Source organism: Sorex araneus, chromosome 2 (assembly GCF_027595985.1).
Source record: "Sorex araneus isolate mSorAra2 chromosome 2, mSorAra2.pri, whole genome shotgun sequence".
In the NCBI taxonomy this organism is placed as follows: Eukaryota; Metazoa; Chordata; class Mammalia; order Eulipotyphla; family Soricidae; genus Sorex; species Sorex araneus.
Genome location: NC_073303.1, coordinates 226435050 through 226449823, shown reverse-complemented (window position 1 = coordinate 226449823; position 14774 = coordinate 226435050). Strand labels below are relative to the sequence as shown.

Sequence of the window (14774 nt, the reverse complement as noted above, 5' to 3'; positions counted from 1 at the left end):
AATAACTGTCTAATTACTAATCAATAGAAATTTAAATCCAATATTATTTAGCAAAATATGCATTTCATTTTATTAGAGGATAAACACACTGTATTCAACAAACAGAATTTAAAAAAAAAAGTTGACACCGAGGGTCTGGGCTAGTACAGTGGGTATGGAACTTACCTTGCACACAGTCAACCAGGATTAGATCCCTGGCAACCCAGACTGTCATTGAGCACTTGCCTGAGTGCAGAACTAAGAGTAACCCCTGAGTATCACCAGTTGTGGTCCAAACTCTCCCCCCAAAATTGATGACAGAAATACACACCGAAAAAGTCTGAATAAGTAATAAAACTCAGTCCACTTTAATAATGCAATCTGGAAACAGCCTAAAAGTTAAAAAGGAATAGTTACATAAACTATAGGTAGAAACACTATATTTTTATTGAATTGCCGTGATACATGGTTACAGAGCTGTTCAGTGGGGTTTCAGTCATACAAAGTTGCAATATCAGTGTACATTTAGCACCACCAATGTCCATGTGCCCAGACTGTCTCCTACCACCCTCCACCCCCAGCCTGTCTGTACAGAAGGCACTGTTTCTCTCCCCGTCCCTCACCCTCCCCTCCACTCTCTCCCCCCTTTTCAGGCATATGGAAACACTATATTTAGGAGCCTGAGAGACGGTACCGGGGGTAAGGCACTTGCCTTTCATGCAACTAGCCCGAGTTCAATCCCTTTATGAGCTCTCGAGCACTCCCAGGAGTGATCCCTGAGCACAGAGCTAGAAGCATGCCCTGAGCACTGCTGGATGTTGCTCAGAAACAAACAAAAATTAGTACTTTTTTTAATTAATGGTGGAAATAAACAAGCATAATTAAAAATAAACATATAAATGATATTTGTCAAGTGAATAAATCCACCAATATTATTTGGTATGGATTTCCCCCCCTTTTTTTGATTTATCATTATTGCCATTAGATTTCAGGAATGCAGCTTCACACCGCTGTATGTGCGCAGAACTCACTGCACCCACCAGAGCCCCAGCGCCATCGAAACACTAAAATTATCATGCACGTGTTCTTCTACCCACTCTCCTTTCCCTCAGGGAACCATTAGTTTTCAATGAATCTTTTTTTTTTTTTTTTTTTTTTTTTTTTTTTTTTTTTGCTTTTTGGGTCACACCCAGCGATGCTCAGGGGTTACTCCTGGCTTTGCACTCAGGAATTACTCCTGACAGTGCTTGGGGGACCATATGGGATGCCGGGGATCGAACCCGGGTCGGCCGCGTGCAAGGCAAACGCCCTACCCGCTGTGCTATCGCTCCGGCCCCTCAATGAATCTTGAAGCTAGTTTTGTTGCATCTGAGCGGTTCTTTTGCTTTATTAATATTCCAGGAGTAAAATCATTGTCTTTCACTAACTTTATTACATTTAGCATCAACAGTTCACAAATGGCACAATTTCATCATTCTGAAAGACAGATTAGTGTTCTGGGGCCACAGCAACAGTACAGCAGGTAGGATATTTGGCCTGCATGCAGCTGACCTGGGTTCGATCCCCAGTATCCCATATGGTCCCCTGAGCACACAAGGTGTAATTCCTGAGGGCAAAGCAAGGAGTAACACCTGAGCATCGCTGGGTGTGAACCAAAAAACCAAAAACCAAATAAACAAGAGTAGTGTTCTGTTGTTAATACACTACAACTTACCAAATCATTTGTCAGTGGGCACTGATCTCATGTTTTGGCTCTTGTGAATAATGCAATATAAATATAGTAGTTCAAGTGTCTTTTCAAATTAGTGCTTTCAAAATCTTATAAATCACATAAAAATATTAATTTAGAGAATGCATTTTCACCCAGATGTTCTAAGACAATCCTATACAGGGAGGCAGAAAAATAGACCATGGGGTAAAGTGCTTGCTTTGCATGTGGCTGACCTGGGCTCAAAGACCTAAAAGACTGATTATCAACAATATCTAATACTTGAAAGTGTAAGGTCCCTGACCCCAGAATAACTCACTGAATTTTGTCTATTTATTTGGAATTATTCCAGCCAATGACCTCTACAAGTCTGCTGAACTAGCACTGATTGAGGTGATTAAGGTTGCATCTTTCCCAAACAATACTTTATTTCCAAACAAAAATATCATTATTTTAAAAAAATCAGGAGCTGGAGCGATAGCATAGCGGGTAGGATGTTTGCCTTACACGTGGCAGACCCAGGTTCGATTTCCAGCATCCCAAATTGGTCCCTCCGGAAAACTCGAGGAGTAATTCCTGAGTGCAGAGCCAGGAGTGACCCCCCCCCCCAAAAAGTGCTTTTTATATGCAGTGTTGCAGTAACTTATGTGACCATTCTGTCTGCATTCAGATCGGTGCCTGTCTTCTCTTTTACCCAGGTGTAGTTACCAATGCCACCTCGCTCACAAACCCAGTCAGGATTAAGTAACTTCACACACGCATAAAACACAATGATGACACAGAGTACCTGTTTTAAAAGTGTCAGCTATTAATAATTTATTAGTGAGAACCAGAAAGACAAGCAGGGATCAAGGGAAGATGAGCCAGCAACATGAGAACTCAACAGAACTGCTGGTCTGCAGAAGAGGTCAGTGTTTCCGGGGAACAAGGGACCAAATAAGGCGGGCTCAGCAACAACCAACAGGGACAGGCGCGGCATCTAAATATTCATTCCAGGAGTCAGAGGAAACATGAAAGTTTTATCAAAACTGCGACTGATCCTCTTTTCAGAAACGTTCTTGAACTTTTAACTAATCATTCCGCTTTTGGGCCACACCCCACGGTGCTCAGAGATCATTCCCGGCAGGCGCGTGCGAGGCAGGTGCTTCACCCGTTGTACAATCTCTGTCCAGAGCTAAACGTTCCTGGTAGCACCTGTTGCGAGTCCTGCCTAGGGACCCGCTGGGGAGGTTTCAGCCCATTTTATGTGTCACCCATTCACCTACCACTTAACATCACACGATGAGGCAGGTGCTAGAAAAAAACAGCCAGGCTGGGGCGGCAGCTCGGTGACCACGAGGAGGGAATCCCTGGTAGCCATCTACTCGGCGCCAGAAAACAGAGGGGTGGGAGGAAATGTTTGGGGCGACTTGGGAAAAGACAGTCAGAGAAAGTAGGGGGAGGGAGGGAGGGAGAGGGAGAGAGGGGAGAGGAAGGGAGAGAGGGAGAGGAAGGGAGAGGGGGGAGAGGGGAGAAAGTCAGGAAGTGTGTGTGGGATAAGAGAGGGGTGTGTGTGTGTGTGTGTGTGTGTGTGTGTGTGTGTGTGTGTGTGTGTGTGTGTGTGTGTGTGTAAGAGAGAGGGGGGAGGAGAGGGAGAGGGGAGAGGAAGGGAGAGGGGGGAGAGGGGAGAAAGGAAGAGAGAGAGAGAGAGAGAGAGAGAGAGAGAGAGAGAGAGAGAGAGAGTGTGTGTGTGTGTCTGTTTCTGGGCTTGAGGGTTACACCCAACGCCATGCTGGGGGGCGGGGGAGGGGGGTCACGCCCCTGGCGGTGCTCAGGGGATCCGGCGAGGGACCCGAGGATCTAACCCGGACCTCCCCAGTCAGGGCCGCGCTCGGCGCGCTGAGCGGTCGCTGCGGGCCAGGAAGTGTCCCGAAGTGGGGCCCCGGGCTGCCCCCGGGAAGCCATCGACAGGAACCTTCTCCCCCAAGTCAGTTTCGGGGAAAGCCCGCTGAGGACGCACGCGCCGTCCGCTAGAGGGCGCGCGCTACTCCCAGCCCAGCCAGAGCCGCGGCCGCCGCGCCGCCGGGTCGCCGTCCGGCACTTACCGCGTCAGGGCCGGGAGCCGGGCTCCAGGCGGCGGGCCAGCGCGGGCTCGGGAGCCCGGAGACCCTGGGGAATCGACAGGGGTCACCAGACGCTCAAGGAGAGGACGTCCTCCAGCCCACACACCCAAGCGCAGGGGAACGCTCCTCTCCCTCGGGAAGCGCCCGTTTCCGGCACCTCTGACCCCGGAAGCGCTCGGCGCGCCCAATCCTCGCCCAGTCTCTGCACTCGGCCGGCGCGGCCGACCCTCGCGCGCCTGGCGCGAGGCACACGGGCCGCCGCCACCAATCAGCGCCCTGGAAAGGCGCATGCGCCCTGGGCCACGCGGAGCCCTCTGACCCGAAAGCCGCCTCAGCCCCTGGGCCCCTCCCTGGGTGTGAAGATGGCGCTGTCCAGGGTGTGCTGGGCGCGGGCTGCTCTGTGGGGTTCGGCGGTCACCCGCGGACCTCATGTCACTCGACGGCTGCAACTGATTCGCCCTGGCCTCGCCTGGGGAGCCCCCGGGTGAGGGCCCCGGGGAGAGAGAAGCGTTTGCCGCTGCGCTCCGCGTCTGGCGGCGTTTGCATGTCTCGAACATCTCGCTTGCGTGCTGGAAACTCGTCAGGCTTCCACCGTCGGGCTCGGCTTTCCTCGCCCCCAGAAACCGCGCCCCCATTCTCGCTTGTGACGGGACTGCCCGACGTTACAACGCCCATAGTGTCCGAGTTTCTCGTGTGACCCGAGCTCGTCTCTCAGCCTGCTTTCCCCCCGAAGGTTGGGGTTCCCCAGCTGTTGCCCCGAAGGTTGGGGTTCCCCAGCTGTTTCCCTAGACCCCATTCTCTCCGGCTCCAGCTGCTGCTTCTAGCCTCCGCCTTGCACTCCCGGCTCTACCGTCCTGTCTGTCCTCTCCGGTCTGTTTCTCTGAGTCTTGTCACTTACCTCTTCTGAACCCCAAGATCTTGGTCTTCGAAGTTTCAGGTCTTGGCACACATTCTCGAGGGTGCTGTTTTATATTCAGGACTTCAGGGGCCTCCAGGACTAGATTCTAGATAGTCTTCTTTGGTTTTTCTTGCAGGTCTTCAAAGATGCACCTTTCTCCAAAGGCAGATATGAAGAGCTTGATCTCTTATGTGGTGACCAAGACAAAAGCCATTAATGGGAAATACCATGAGTTTTTAAGTCGTCGTTTCCCCCGCGTTTATCTCCTGTACACAATCTTCATGAAAGGTAAAATCAGAACTAAAATGGGAATCCCTTGAAGCGCTCCTGGGCAATGTCAGAGACTAAGATCAATGCAGAGGGACTGGAGACATAGCACATGGAGTTGAGAGCATTTGAGCACTGCAAAGTCCCCCAGCACAGAGCTAGTCAAAGTGGCATATGAGCACCATGAGGTGTGGCCCCAAAACCACCACCACCAAAGCACAAAGACAACCATTTGCAGATTGTAACCATTTACATTGTAAACGGACAGTGTTCGGTTTCTTAAATGCTTGATTACTCTGAGTTCACACATTGGAGAATGTTATGCAATGACAGGAGAAAAAAATTCTTATCACCATTAAGGGATTATATAGATATTTTTATTCCTAATCATACACCTGATTGAAGTAGGAATTTTTTATTATTCACAAGGCCAGGGATATAGACATGCCCTGTGATACCAGTTGGCTTGATTCAAAAGAAAGATGAATGAAGTCTTATCACATATATTCTAGATAGCATGTTTTGGTAATAGAACTATGTGCACTCAGTTTCTGCGTGTTTTGGTTCAAATCATATCTCTTCTAGATGTTATGAGATAGAACAGTGTCTCCTGTCCTTTCTGGAGCCATCTGCTGGGTTCAAATCCCCGTTTGTCCCTGTTTGATTGAACTACTTAATCTGTGCCCCTGGGTTTTCTTATTTGTAAAGTAAGAATAATAATAGAACCTACCTGTTGACCACCTAATTGTGAAGGTTAAATAAATCAATACATGTAAGTTACTTTGGAACTAATTCCTAATTAGTATTTGTAAGTGTAATATAGTAACTAACATACACTACATGTTCATCATAACACCAATTATAATGAACATGTATTTATTACTAACTTGATACTTTAAGTAAAATGGTTATCCTCTAGAGAAGGATCAAACCTGGGTCAGCCGCGTGCAAGGCAAATACCCTACCCGCTGTGCTATCACTCTGGTCCCAACGACCCTTTTTGTGTGCTCTGAGACTTATAATAGGAGGAGATGACAAACAGATCAGAAAGCATTTTAATAAGACATTTAGGAGGCTGGAGCGATAGGTCAATGGGTAGGGCATTTGCCTTGCACACAGCTGACCCAGGTTCAATTCCTAGCATCTCATATGGTCCCCTGAACACCACTAGGAGTGATTCCTGAGTGCAAAACCAGGAATAATCCCTGAGCAACGCCGGTGTCACCCCGCAAAAAAAAAAAAAAAAGACTTTTATTATGGAACATTTTAAACACACATAAAAGTAGAATAATATAATGAAGTTACTTGAGTTCTTTCCAGCATTTATCAACTCATGACCACCAGTCATTTTGGGTTTTTTGAACAAAATCTGGGGCTACATTTGGTTATGCTTAGAGTCTGCTGCTGGCTTTATATTCAGGGCTTGCTCCTGGGGGTACTTGGAGGATCTTTTGGTGCTGGGGATTAAGCCAGGGCCTTTACGTGGGAAGTATGCGCTCAGCCTATTGAGCTGTCTCTCCAATCCTGTGTTCACCATCGTCTCATTTATATGTTTGTCTTTTGTACTGTTTTGCAGATAATGAGTAGACATTATTTAATTTTATTCATAAATGTAAAAGCATCTGTAAAGACCAAAGTTCTAATTCATGTAATAATTACCAGAGAAAGGATATTAAAAATGTGGTCAGAACTAAGTTGAATTAGAGTAATTATAAAAGCATCTTGGAAACAAGGGACAGGATGGGGCAGAGTGATAGTACAGTGGGTAGGATGCTTGCCTTGCACATCACTAATCTGGGTTTGACCAAAATGGCACCCCATCTGGTCCCCCAAGCCCTGCCAAAAGTAAGTCCTGAGTACTGCTGGGTGTGACTCAAAGACCAAAAAATAATACAATAAGGAACAGGAAAATAGCTCAGAAGAATGAAGCGCCTTACCTACCACACTTAAGCACCACATTTGATCTCCTGCATCTTAGGGCTTCCCCAGTTCTGCCCTGTTTTGCTTTGGGATCCCCAGCAATGCTGGAGAGTCTCCTACCCACTTTCTTAAATTAAAAAGAAAAATGTTGGGGCCAGAGCAATAGTACAGAGGGTACGCACTTGCTTTGCATGCAGCTGGCCTGGATTCAATCCCTAGCATCCCATTTCATCCCCTGAGCCCCACCAGGAGTGATCCCTGAGCTCAGAGCTAGGAGTAAGTCCTGAGCACTGCTGAGTGTGACCAGAATAAAAAAAAAGTTAATATACCAGATTTTAAAAATATCTTTATTTCTTTTCTTTTTTGAGCCACACCCAGCAGTGCTTGTGACTCCTGACTCTACTCAGGGTTTTGCTCAGGGGATCATGTGGTGCCGTGGGTTGGACTCAGGCCTTCTCAGCCAAGTCGTGTGCTCAGTCAGTTGAGCAACCTCTCCAGCTCTTAAAAGCTGTTAGCTGGATGGGGAATGCGTTGGGTAAATTTAAAAAAATACTTCCAGACTTCCTAAAGTTCGGGCAGTGGTAATGCTTATTAAAGAGTGAATGTGGAGCTAGGGAAATGCCTTGCTTGTGGAGCCCCAGGTTCAATGACCTGCGGACTAGGAGTAGCTCCAGAAAATTGCTAGTCATAGCCCCAAAATGAAAGTAAGGAGGGGCTAAAAATGTAGCACAATGATAAAGCACATTATTTGCTCAATACCCTCATCAAAAAATGAAATAGGGGTGGGAGCAGTTATACAGCAGGTAGGGCATTTGCCTTGCACACAGACAACTTGGGTCTGATTCCCAGCATCCCACATGGTCCCTCAAAGCCTATCAGGAGTGATCCTTGTGCAGAGCCAGGAGTTAGCCCTGAGCGATGTTGTGACACCCCCCCCCCCCCAACAAAGGAACAAACAAGCAAACAAAGAAAATAGAAATAGACCGTGAGTAACAAGGGGGCTGGACAGATAGTATAGCAGGTATGGCACTTACTTGCTTTGGACATGGCCAGCCCAGCTTCGATCCCCAGCATCTTATATGGTCCCCCAAGCACCAGCAGGAGTGATCCCTGAGCTCAGAACTAGAAGTAACCCCTGAGTATTGCCAGGTATGGCCCAGAAACAACAGAAAAAGGAAAGAAGGAGACTGTTTATAGTCGATCATAGAAGCCAGCCTTAGAAGGAAGACAGAAGATGTACTTTTTGAAGAGGGAATAGAGATGAGAAAGTAGAACGTAGATATGAGAAAGGAGATAGAGCTTGACCTCACACGCATTGCAAGTGACCTAGTATGAAGCTTTAGTTTGTGGCTGGGAGGCACAGGTGAGTGTATGTGGGGGGACACAAGTAGAGAATTGGGGTAAGATGCAAACTGGGATAACATCACACTGTGTCCTCTACTTTAATGAGGCAGGATTGCAGATGTTATGGGCTGATGCCAAAAAGGCTAGAAGAATAAGGACAAGTATGTGGAAGCACAATATAAAGTTTCATCAACTTTCATACCGGGAGATGGAGCATTTGAGACAGGTATGGGCCGGAGGCAGATATCAGAAATTCCTGGTGAGGTAATTGAAGTTAACCAAGCTCTCAAGTTTGTTTTCTTTTCTTCCTTGCTCATCTTCTATCGAGCTTTTGCCCTTTTGCTTTGAGATCAGAGTAATGAACAGAATGAAAGTCGATAAATTTTTTTTAATTAGATTCCGAGTGTAGCCCTTCACAGACTTCCATGGTCTCTATGTACTTTCTGAATAAGTTAGAGCCACTGCCCATCTTCTTTCTGAACGTAGAAAATCCTGAGACAGTCCAAAAGGCACCAAGTGGGGTGGGGGTATAGCTTAGTGGTGGAGCATTTGCCTGCTTGTGCGATGTTAGGTTCAATCCCCAGCATCAAGAAAGGCAGCAGGAAAGTAGTATGTGGTGGTAAGTAGATGGGCCGTTTTGAAACCGAGTCAGATTTCTAGGGCCCATTCTTCAGATGAAGAAGCATTCACCAAGGGAATTGGTAGAATGTGAGGCCTTATACTAGACATTTCTTGGATCAGAGGAGAATAAATCAGGTTTCTGCCCTCAAGGATCTAAGCTTCTAGCAGTTGACAGAAATAACCTCAATCCCTTTCTCAGCTGTAATAAAGGTTATTGTACAGTGGAGGATGGGGGAGAAAGGATTGTTCACTGTAAAAAGAACTGATCTGGGTTAAAACTGCATTTCTGTTTGTTTCCACGCAGTTTCGTCGAGACATCACCAAGTTTCTTTTTCTAGGTATTATTTCCGTCCCACCCTTTGCCAATTACCTGGTCTTCGTGCTAATGTGAGTACAAACCGAGCCCCCTTACGAATTCAACATTTGTAGTTTGTTTTAAAATTAACATAATTTTAAATATTTAAACATGAATTAATTTTTTAATTAATATTATTTCTGTACAGAAACCAGGTAGGGGTTATCAAGCTTCTCGTTCTAGTCTTTTCATCAGTCTGAGGATTTTCAAAAGCAACCCAGTAGTACCTGAGTCACGGGACTTTTGTGGATGGTGGTGGCCCAGTCAATTCCTAGCTAGTGGGCTCTCCTGTACAGTAGGAAATAAGAGTGATTCTGAGCCAGCGATATGATGCGGTAGTAGGGCTTGTCTTGCGTGGCTGATGACCTGGAGTCGATTCCCATCACAACATGGTTCCTTGAGCACCAAGCCTGGGAGTAGGTGGAAGCTAAATCACCATTTGTGGCCAAAATGTTTGTTTGTTTTGGCTATTTGGGTTGCACCCTGTGATGCCCAAGTGTTACTCCTGGCTCTGCAATCTGGAATTACTCCTGGAGGTGCTGGGGAACCATAGGGGGATCAGATTCGGGTTGGCCACATGCAAGGCAAATGCCCTCCCTGCTGTACTGTAACTCTGGCCCTACACAGTGATCTTTTGTTCTGTCTCCGGAGGGAACAGCCCACCCTGAGAGACAACAGTTTGTGACAGATTTCTTTCTTCATGTGAAAAAAAAAAAAACATTTCAGACCAGAAAATAGCTCAGAGGACCGGAACACCTGGTTTAGTCCTCAGTACCAACCCTAAGTACCTCCAGGAGTGCTTCTCCTCAAAGTACATTTCATGTTCACATTGGGTGTGGGCGGGGCGGGGGGCGGACAATCATTGGTGATCAGGGGCTTTTCCTGCCTCCCAGCTCAACACCTATCCTAGCAGGCTCAGGGGACTATATTCAGTGCTGGAGATGTATCGCAGGGTGACTGTGCATGGCCGATACTTGTTCTCTGCTGTCTAAAAGTGGAGACTCTTAGGGGCTGGAGAGATAGTACAGCAGGTAGGGCACTACTCATGCACGTGGATGGCCCTGGTTCAACCTCTGAAACCCCATGTACAGTTTCCCAAGCCCCTCCAGGAGTAATCACTGAGCAAAGAGTCAGACTGAAAGCCCTGAGCTGGGTGTCACTCCCAAAATTACAAATAAAAAAAAGAAAGAAAGAGGATGCCTTTAACCTGTGACCTTACATGTTGTTACCTATTCCTGTATAACAGGTTGTCACTTCTCAGCTTAGCACAGGCAACGCTTCCTGAGACCGCGGGTCTAGACCTGGACATGGCTTGCATTGCTGATTCTTTACCACAGTACTAGCCAGAGTCACTGGGTGATGCTGAGCTGGTGAACAGACCAAACCGGAGAGTCTAGGACTAGGAGAGTTGAAGACTGCTTAGGACCGGGGCTTTAGCAGGAATGGATGGGAGACTAGAACTTTCCCAGAGCCTTCTAGTGGCCTCCTTCATGGCATCAGGATAGAGGAACTTATTTCAGCTCTGGTTTCAGAGTGACTGTTCCTGCAAATAAGCTTGACCTCCAGGTGATATGGGGACAGCTTGGTGGTAGAGCCTATCTTCGAGGCTTGAGGCTACCACTAGATAAATTCAGACCCTGACACCAGCCCACATGCAGGTGCAACCCAGGTGATACTGCTGTTTGGGATCCCGGGTGCTGCCACAGAAGTGCGCGATCTCCAGTACACTGCAGCCAGATGCAGGGTAGAGCATCTCTGTTCACAGGTGTGGCCACCAGCTGGTTCCAGACTCTGGGCGAGCCCCTCAGCCAAGACTGTGACCCCAGTCATCGCACAGCAACAAAGGCAGGGCGGTGGTGGAATGCAGATGGGGAGAAAGGGATCGGTACTTATTATCTAGCCTCAATGGTCACAATGTCCTAATGGTTACGTAGGTCGCCCAGATTTTCTTAAAGGGGGTTAGCCCTCACTCGTCTGTAAGAGTACCAGAGAATTTATGGACTTGTTCACACCATACATGTGAATGGATGAATTAAAGACACTTGCTGCTCCATAGACTGCATACACAGGACTGTTGTACAGTCTGAGATTGTGAATATCACAGCTACTGTCAAGTCCTGCAGCTCCGACCAAATGTTTTTCCCACAAACTGAATCTCAGAGGAGTTGTGTCCTTAGACTGCCCTGGGCTGCTCCTCTACTGCTTCCTGTCACATAACCTCAGTGTAGGGTGTGAAGTTATGTTGCAGTATGGAGTTGACCTTGGTCTGCAACTCATTATGAAAAAGGAAGGAGTAGCGCCAGGGTTCCATCTCCTTCCTCATCTTCATGTCACCAGTGCATTCTCTGCACAGCTCATGTTGAAACATGCCAGTTTGACTTTGCATTCTTTTGCTTTCAGGTACCTGTTTCCTAGGCAACTACTGGTCCAACATTTCTGGACCCCAGAGCAAAAAATCGATTTCTTAGATGTGTACCATGGTCTTCGGAAGGAATCTCACCCAGAAATCCTTCGTTATTTAGAAAGGATCGTCCCTCTCATCTCTGATGCGGGACTCCGGAAGCACATGACAGAGCTGTGCACCAAGGTATCCTCCCGTTATCCCTTTGTGCACCACAATCTTGTTAAATCCATTTTGCTCCCAAACTAGGAACAAGGGCTAGTGGGCTCTTCTTAAACCTACCGGTTTCTTACCTCTCCCAAGATGAAGCATGGCACCCACCCAACAATCCATGAGATCCTGGCTCTGAGAAAGTGTTTCTCGAACCCCCCTCTGGGCATGGACCAACTCCAGGCTTTCCAGATGGTGAGTACTTTTCTCTTCCACAGCCTCATTTAGCTTTGAGTCTTTGCTTTGGTAACACTTTGTTGACTTTCTCCTCCTGTTTCACAGAGAGCCCTAAGTCGAGCCATGCTTCTCACACCTTACCTGCCTCCCGTCTTATTGAGATACCGTTTGAGGACTCACACCACTGTGATTCACCAGCTGGACAAGGCTCTGGCGAAGCTGGGGATCGGCCAGCTGACGGCTCAGGAGGTAAAATCGGTAAGAGCCTGATTGCAACCTTCATGGGCTTTTGAGTGCACAGGGACTGGAAGTTTGCAGAGTTCTCCTAGTCTGACTTGTTGCTGTAATAATGTGCAAACTGTCTATCTCTCCCCTTACTTCCATGTGTTTCTCTCAGCAAACCTAGCTAATAGGAAGAAAGTGCCAGGATTTGGTTTATGTATCCTTTGCACTGACCCTTCACAACCTAAGAACACTGGAATTTATTTTTCTTTTTGGGTCACACCCAGTGATGCTCAGTTACTGGCTCTGCACTCAGGAGTTACTCCTAGCAGTGCTCAGGGGACCATATGGGATGCCGATCATCAAACCCAGGTCAGCCATGTGCAAGGCAAATGCCCTACACACTGCACTGTCACTTTAGCCCCACTCTGGACTTCAGTCTGATTGAGAGTTTCTGAGGTTCCCTCCTTCTTGTGTTCATAATAATTCAGCTACCCTGTGAGGGTTTCTTCCGGGGTGGGGGGGGGACAATTATTACTTAAGGAGATTTGAAGTTAGCTACAGATTTATACTGCCTTAGAGTACTCATTCTATAATTCCTGTGGACTTTTTCTCCTCTGGGTGATACAGGCTTGTTATCTTCGTGGCCTGAATTCTAACCATATTGCTGAAGAGAGGTGTCGAACTTGGCTGGGAGAGTGGCTGCACATCTCCTGCAGCCTGAAAGGTAAGACAAACCCCATGGCTATGTCACTAAAATGCGGCTCATTTTGCACAGTGTTCGAAGATGATACTGAGTTATAGTGGTAAGGTAGGTGATGGAGTAAACTGCAAGACAAGAGGGAGGAGGGGGCTGGAGTGAATTCGAACCTGACCTGGGTTCGATTCCCAGCATCCTTTATGGTTTCCTGAGCATCACCAGGAGTAATCCCTGTGCATCCCGGGTGTGACCCAAAAAGCAATATGATAGCACTGTCCCATTGCTCATTGATTTGCTCAAGTGGGCACCAGTAATGTCTCTATTGTGAGACTTGTTACGGTTTTTTGGCATATTGAATACACCACAGGGAGCTTGCCAGGCTCTGCCGTGCAGGTGGAATACTCTCGGTAGCTTGCCAGGCTCTCCAAGAGGGAAGGAGGAATCGAACTCAGGTCGGGCTGCAAACACCCTACCTTCTGTGCTATCCATACCACCCTGAACGCGCCCGACCCAAAAAGCAAAAAGCCAAAAAAACAAAAAAAGGCAAGAGGAAGGAACTGGTACAGTAGGTAAGGTATCTGCCTTGCACATGGCTGCCCCTGATTTGATCCTAGGCACTGCATATGGTTTTCTGTGTGCTGCTAGGCGTCATGCCAGTGCACAGAGCCTGGAGTAGCCCTACGCACCTCTAGTTTTTGATCCTCCCCTTACCCACCCCAAAAGGAGGAAGTAGTGGTGATTGTAGGTGCAGGAAAATGAAGCAGTCTCTTGACTTTGGCTCTCTGACAACTCTTATATTATCAGCAGTTTTAGTCCTCTATCCTCTGACATCTCTGTCCTCTGCGTACCAGATGACCCAGTGTACCCTCATTGCTAGTTCTGACCACCGAAAGTGTCCCCAGATATTCCCATAAGTCAGGAGGCAGTGGGGAATCTGTTGTCCTGGTTGAGGAGCGCTGGGGTGAGGACATTCAAATTCAAATGAAAAAGATACGGTTTACCTCATAAAAAGTAGGTGAGTGTAGTAGATATTAGGTCTTCTTTTGTTTGTTTGTTTGTTTACATTGTTTTGTTGGGTTTTGTTTCAAGCCACACCCAGGGGTACTCGGGGCTTACTTGGGCTCTGCACTCAAGAATCATTTCTGGCAGGGCTCAGGGCACCATATGTGGTGCCAGCGATGAAACCCTGGTCAGCCATGGGCAAGACAGACCCTTAAATGCACACTATATCTTCTGCCCCTCTTCTTGGAACTTTGTGCAGCCATTGGTGTTTTCTAAGCCTGTGAATGGGAGGGCAGACTTACTGCTCAGTAATCTCCTCGAAGCCTAAAAATGTCCCCAGAGCATCTAATTCTGCGAGCAGAATCCCTAAAGTAACAGTGGTATTTAGTACCTTTACCATTTCTAAACTTACTGCTGCTGTCACATTAGAAGAATGAGAATGGGGGCTGGAGTGATAGCACAGCGGGTAGGGCGTTTGCCTTGCACGCGGCCGACCCGGGTTCTAATCCCAGCATCCCATATGGTCCCCTGAGCACCGCCAGGGGTAATTCCTGAGTGAAGAGCCAGGAGTAACCCCTGTGCATTGCCGGGTGTGACCCAAAAACCAAAAAAAAAAAAAAAAGAAGAAGAATGAGAATGTTGGGGCTGGAGAGATAGTACAGGTAGGCACTTACCTTGCATGCAGCTGACCCGAATTTGATCTGTCCCAGCATAGCCCCCAAATACCACCAAGAGTAGGTGCTGAGCTCTGAGCCAGTCCCCTGAGCATTGCCAGTTGTGACGGAAAAACCAGGAGAAAGAAATAGGGATGATGTCAGTAGATCTGGTGGAAGGATAGAAGCGTTTTTGCTGGGACGGGCCCAAAGCA

The 14774-nt window shown here is 47.5% G+C and overlaps 1 protein-coding gene across 3 annotated transcripts in view; it reads left to right on the top strand.

Annotated features, from left to right (window-relative positions):
• Nucleotides 1-4069: 4069 nt before the first annotated feature.
• Nucleotides 4070-14774, top strand: part of LETMD1 (LETM1 domain containing 1) — a 13175-nt gene continuing 2470 nt past the window's right edge. Inside the window, exons 1-8 of one of the 3 annotated variants that reach the window (XM_004601471.3) lie at nucleotides 4073-4273; nucleotides 4824-4975; nucleotides 8329-8444; nucleotides 9144-9226; nucleotides 11595-11781; nucleotides 11899-12000; nucleotides 12088-12240; nucleotides 12835-12931. In XM_004601471.3, coding sequence (XP_004601528.2) covers nucleotides 4152-4273; nucleotides 4824-4975; nucleotides 8329-8444; nucleotides 9144-9226; nucleotides 11595-11781; nucleotides 11899-12000; nucleotides 12088-12240; nucleotides 12835-12931 — 1012 coding nt within the window. In that variant the 5' untranslated portion in view covers nucleotides 4073-4151. Of the gene's footprint in view, nucleotides 4274-4823; nucleotides 4976-8328; nucleotides 8445-9143; nucleotides 9227-11594; nucleotides 11782-11898; nucleotides 12001-12087; nucleotides 12241-12834; nucleotides 12932-14774 lie in introns of those variants that run through there. The other 2 variants (XM_055125297.1, XM_055125296.1) reach the window with 2 other exon arrangements.